At 48.3% G+C, this 5,400-nt stretch overlaps 1 protein-coding gene across 4 annotated transcripts; it reads left to right on the top strand.

The window, feature by feature from the left end:
* Nucleotides 1–257: 257 nt before the first annotated feature.
* Nucleotides 258–3,352, top strand: ZFAND2A (zinc finger AN1-type containing 2A). 4 transcript variants are annotated; one of them, XR_002120233.2, is made up of 6 exons: nucleotides 258–405; nucleotides 1,009–1,103; nucleotides 1,673–1,798; nucleotides 2,002–2,153; nucleotides 2,557–2,648; nucleotides 3,206–3,352. XR_002120233.2 is itself a non-coding variant. In XM_003210559.4 (6 exons), exons 1-6 carry the CDS (start codon nucleotides 351–353, stop codon nucleotides 3,213–3,215), a joined length of 528 nt encoding a protein of 175 aa, XP_003210607.1. In that variant the 5' UTR covers nucleotides 261–350; the 3' UTR covers nucleotides 3,216–3,352. The 4 variants fall into 4 exon arrangements, 3 of the variants coding, with proteins under 3 accessions (XP_010717956.1, XP_010717957.1, XP_003210607.1); XM_003210559.4 differs by lacking the exon at nucleotides 2,557–2,648 and adding an exon at nucleotides 2,691–2,780 and having other exon boundaries at nucleotides 261–405; XM_010719654.3 differs by lacking the exon at nucleotides 3,206–3,352 and having other exon boundaries at nucleotides 2,557–2,684.
* The last annotated feature ends 2,048 nt before the right edge of the window (nucleotides 3,353–5,400 follow it).

Below are 5,400 nucleotides of genomic sequence, written 5' to 3'. Positions count from 1 at the left end.
TGGAGCACGTCGAAATACTCCGCAGCCTCCTGCCGGAACCGCAGCGTCCGGCACCAATCCCTGCTCCTGTTTGCGCCCCGCGCCCCAGCTGCTCCGTCACCGCCCCGCCCCCCGAGCATGACTCAGCACTCCCGTTCCGGCAGCTGATTGGTCCTTCACCTAACGCGCAGCGCGGGCGGTGACGGAGGAAGGGGAACGCCATTGGTTCGCTCCGCCGTGACGTCATCGAGGGCGGCCGGGAGGGCGGGAGCGTGACTCAGCAGGCGGCACGGGGCTGAATCAGCGGGCGTGCTTATAGAGCCGCGCCGCACCGCACCGCATCGCATTGTGTTGCACCGCACCGCACCGCCATGGAGCTGCCGTGGCTGGGCCGGCACTGCTCGGAGCGGACATGCAGGCAGCTCGGTAAGGAGCCCGTGGGTGGGGGTGGTGCTCGTTAGCACGGCTGTGCTGCTCTCGGTTCCCCCCAGCTGTGACGGTCTCCATGCTGGGTGGGCGCTGCGTGTGTCGCTGCGCTCCCAGGGATCGAATCCTGTGCGTGGTGCCCTTCTGGTCGGCCCGACCCTGTCGGGGTGTGCTGGGTAGGGCCGGGTGTTGTGGCTTCTTATGTAGCACCCGGAATGCCCTTTAAATAGGAAGGATAGCTGAGGGCGCAGTATTTTGTTCTGAGATGTTGTTAATGAAATTAAGGAACTCCTGCTTCTTAGTGAATGGCTTCTGCTCTGGGCCCTGGCTTTGTATTTCAGCCTCTCTTTTATGACTAATGCCTTGCTAAAAGTGTCCTGAGCTACACATGGCTTGTGCTTGGGCTGCCTGCATTAGGCTGTCGCTTAATCTTCTTTGTCACTGTTCATGGGGGATGACAAAACCCAGGTATCAACAGGAAGAGTTTGGGCAAAAAAAAAAAGAAAAAAAAGCCTTGCTTTGTAACGTGCCTCCAGCATTACGCTGTAAAGCAGTCAGCTCTGCTCTATGAGAATCCATTTTTTGTCTCTTTTCATCTCCCAGATTTCCTTCCTCTGAAATGTGACGCGTGTGGAGAAGTCTTCTGTAAGGACCACATCCGCTATGATGGGCACAGCTGCAGCTCTGCCTACAAGAAAGTAAGTTCCTGTGTGTGAGTCAGTGAGAGCCACTGCGGGTCAGCCAGTCATGCAGGAAGGCTGCTCTGAGCCTCCTCCTGTGGTTTCTATGAAAGCAAGTGGAAGAAGCACGAGACAGCAGCTAATGATGCAGCAGAATTCCAGCTGTATCAAAGCATTTGAGCTCATTACTAGATTGTCATTCTTCTCACTTGTTTTGCTTCTTCACAAAGAGGAGTGCTTGATACTCTCAGTAATGTAGTGTGGCCTAAGACTTACTGCAGAAGAAATAAATTAAGTGAGGGAGAACACTGATTTCTGCTTGATACTTGAGTGCACGTAGTGTTCAGTACTCCAGAATCATATTTAAAATGAATTTATTGGATATGCTGCTATAAACTCATTTGGCAAAGCACTTCTGGCCTTCTGGATACAGATTTGCAACTGCCTTCCTGAAAAATCCTCTTTAAGAGAATTAATGACTAGAACATAACATACTTAGGAATATACTTTCCATCACCCACAGGTAAGAGGAAGGGAAGGGCAAAGCAATAAATGTCAGGCTTCTAATTGGTGTGGTGTGCTCTCAGAATGTGCAGGTTCCAGTGTGTCCGCTCTGTAATGCACCTGTCCCTGTCCAGAAGGGTGAAGTACCAGATATTGTGGTTGGAGCCCACATGGATAAGGACTGCAAATACAATCCAGCACAGCAAAAGGTAAGGAAACTGCTGTTGGAATCTAAGCAGCCTGCTTAATGCTTGTCAGGCTAGGTCTTCTGGCAGCAGAGCATGTAGGAGCCTGCTGTTCAATCTCTGTTTTAAGGGCAATCCAGCATTCATGCTTCACCCTCGTTGTTACCTGGGAAGCTGATCACAGAAAGCAAACAATCATTGTTAACTTTGTGTCCTCTGTTATCTAGATCTTCACAAACAAGTGTTTAAAGCCAGGCTGCAAAAGGAAAGAGATGATGAAAGTAGTTTGTGAGCAGTGTGGTGGCAACTTCTGCATAAAGCATCGGCATCCTCTGGATCATGACTGTAAAGCAAGCAGCCGCCCCATCTCCAAGGCTGGGTAAGCTGTAGCTGTGGTACTTGGAGCTCAGGATGAAGCTTCAGAGCTCAGGTCAGGGCTTGGTGGAGAGCTCAGATAAATAAGGAACGATGTAGACTGCTGGTCACTTGAGTTAAATTGCCTTTAGTTCCTCTTTGAATCTTGGGCATAATTCTTGATCGTCTGAGGCAAGGAAAAAAAGCTGCTTCTCAAACAACTTCCTAAAATTATCCCAAGCTTGCTTAACTTGATAACGTGACCTTTTTTAAAATAGCCCTGATAACAGGTGCTGGCCATCTGAAGCACTCTTTGGGCTCTTGATCTAAATACTGGAATCCTAAAGCTTTGCACAGAAACTTGAAGTAACCAGGAATAAAACCAATAGCTTACTAACCTAATTTTAAACTTAAAACATCTCTTGCAGGCAGACAAGACATCCTTGTTCTGTGCAGTAGGAGTGTAAAACTTGCGTGTCAGATGCAGACAATTAAACTGGATGGAAGAGTGAGACTGAAGGTGTGTGTAAGTGGTGCTGAGCCTGGCTGTATTTCTTTGTAGATACGCAGCTCTGATGCGAGCCTCTCAGACTGCCTTCAAGTCAACAGGAGCAATTGCAGTGCCATCTAATGGGAGCCTTCAGCACAACAGGTATAAGCTGTGGAACGAGGAAAAGATGAAGAACGAGATTTATAAAATACTTTTATGTCAACGCAGCATAGCAGTGCTGCTGTCACACACTGAGCTGCTGCAGGGTTGGTAGTTGACCTTTGATCAGGAATGCAGTAGGATTCTGGTAGCATGGGTGAATGTTTCTCCAGACTGCAGGAATTAAAGTGGCTGTGTAGATGCAAGCATTAGGACACAGAATTGCTCACCGGGCCAGCAGGTTGTCTCCCACTGGCTCAGTATGAGGCTTTTGGTTCAGTTTTGGAGAACTGGTGGTTCTCCTAAATGCTGGGAAGCACAGCGAGCCTCTGAATGAATGGCCTGAGACCTTCCCTGCTATGGTGTATCTCCTTGTGACTGCAGGTTTTAGTGGTGTGGCTCTTACAGTGCATTCTTATGTCTTTCAGGTGCAGATGATAGAGGCTCTTCACATCTGGATCAAACCTTTGTCTACTTTTAAGTTGATCTCATCTGAAGCTCTTTTCTATGCAAGTAATTTATTTTTTTGTACAATCTCAACCTTTCAATAAACTGTCACCCTTTCTAAGACTTTATTTCTTTCATGATATTACAGCTTTTCTTCTAAGAAAAACACTTGAGGAAATGATAGTAAGAAAGCTAAAATTAAGTTGAAACATGGCCAGCTTTGTTTAGGTCAAGCAAGGCTAAACTGAGTGTTTCTTAAGATGGGAGTCTGAAATGCAGGCTGCTGACATAGCTCTCAATCCTTTTGGAAATCAATTGGCACACAATGCAGCGTTCTGCTTGACAAACAACATCTATCAATGTGAAGCTAGTATTCTATAATGTCTCTCGGTTTCTGGAAGTTGTTTGGAGTACTTGATTTATAAAGCCATATTCAGTTTTCCTGGGCCCTCCCTAAGCAATTCACTGAAAGGATAGTGCTCACAGAGGCATGCAGAGCATAATTCTTCATAATTTATCGCCCCCTAGGTAGGAATGTAGAATGGTATGGGTGTTTCCTTGTGGTTGGGGCAAAAAGGGAAGCAAAATAGCTATTAACTGTTTCTTGTTGCATATAATGAGGCTGAAACGCAGCACTGTCTAAGGAGCTTACTCTTGCTTCCTTCCTGAAAGGCTTAAACAAAGGCATAACAGATATGCAACATCTATTATCTTCATCAGCTGTATCACCTAGAGGCTCTGCTCTTTAAACTGCAGGAACATCCAGCTGCTTAGCTTGGGGCCTGAAGTATTGCAGCTTGATGAAATGGAAATGTGCTGTTAATGAACAGTGCTAATTCCCCAGCTGCGATCTAAGTAGACCTCTCATCCAACTAATTGTGAGAAAAATGCCAAAGCTTACTGATGATGTCAGGGGGTTAAGACCTCAATTTCATGTGTCATTGGAGCTATTCCTCTGCAGTCTGGGGCTGGTTGGCTGGAGCCTTGGCTTAGGACTAACTGAAGGGTAATTGCAGTCCCTCAAATCACCTGCAGCTATGAGCTTCCAATGCCGTTCTGCTGAGGTGGGAGGAATAGTGTAGCAGAAAATGTTGCATTCCTTGACCTGGGAAAAATAATAATTGATAATTCAGCAGGAGATGAGAGCACAACTGCAGTTAATGCATATACATTCAACCTTGTGGTCTGCCACATTTGTGTGTGATTATGGTGTGCTGCTTCTCTCTTTTCAAAAAGACTCCTTAGGGTATGAATGCTGTCTAAAGGGAAAGTGTGTCTTTACGGTTCCTTACAGGAAAGCTGAATGTGTGGCCAAAGTATTGACACGTAGGCTTTTTGTCAGAAAGGGCAGAGATAAGGTAATTTCTTGATAGCATGGGACAATAAATGAGTGTGCTAGCTCTGTTCACATCTCACCTAGTGGGATTTCATCTCATACAGGGACGTGTTTTTTGGAGAACGATTAAAGCCCTGTGGAGCTTTAGGCTGGCCAAATAGAGTACGTGAAGGCGGGCGGTACGAATTGCCGCCGCTAATTCCATGCAGCCTAATTTTATGCAATCGTGAGGTCTAAATTGTGATAGACCAATGTCTGTAATGCCGCGTTTAACCACAGGGTGGCGCAATAGGACGCGTAATAAAGTCTGATGCTGTGACGGCTAAGCATAGAGCGCGCTTCCCATCCGCGATAGAACAAAAGCTGAAAGGACAGCTCTGATTTTTAGACAGCGCCCCCTGCCGGCCGGCCGCTGCGCTCAGCCCCGGCGCCACGCCGCTCGCAGGACTCTGTAATCTCTGAATGCTGCACGGAGCCGTGCCCCGGCAGGGGAGGGGTCTGCGGGGGGAACAGCAGCGGGCGCTGGCCGGGTTTGCGTGCTGTGAGATGGGGAGGACGTGGGGGCGGTGCTGAGGAGCGTGAAGACTTGCCACCTCCCGTAGGTAAGGTGGTGGCGAGAGGCGTTGCCTCCAGCTCACAAGGAAGCGTTCCGGTGACACGTTTGTTTTCCGTAACTGCCCCTGCCCGTAAATTACCACGGAGATGTTTGTGCATGCGGTATTTACAGCAGTGGCATTGGCACGCTGCCGGGAAGCCCTGCCCTGGGAGGTGTTTCCTGTCAGCCCACAAAGCTGCGTAGGCTGCGGATGGGTGCCTTCACCCGGGCAACGGCGGGCGGGG

This window comes from Meleagris gallopavo, chromosome 16 (genome assembly GCF_000146605.3).
Source record: "Meleagris gallopavo isolate NT-WF06-2002-E0010 breed Aviagen turkey brand Nicholas breeding stock chromosome 16, Turkey_5.1, whole genome shotgun sequence".
In the NCBI taxonomy this organism is placed as follows: Eukaryota; Metazoa; Chordata; class Aves; order Galliformes; family Phasianidae; genus Meleagris; species Meleagris gallopavo.
This window is presented reverse-complemented; position numbering and strand designations above follow the sequence as displayed.

Coding starts and splice junctions, on each gene's coding strand:
- ZFAND2A (XM_003210559.4), top strand. CDS start 351: ATGGAGCTGCCGTGGCTGGGCCGGCACTGCTCGGAGCGGACATGCAGG. Junction 406..1,008: donor GCGGACATGCAGGCAGCTCG/GTAAGGAGCCCG, acceptor TTCATCTCCCAG/ATTTCCTTCCTCTGAAATGT. Junction 2,154..2,690: donor CGCCCCATCTCCAAGGCTGG/GTAAGCTGTAGC, acceptor ATTTCTTTGTAG/ATACGCAGCTCTGATGCGAG.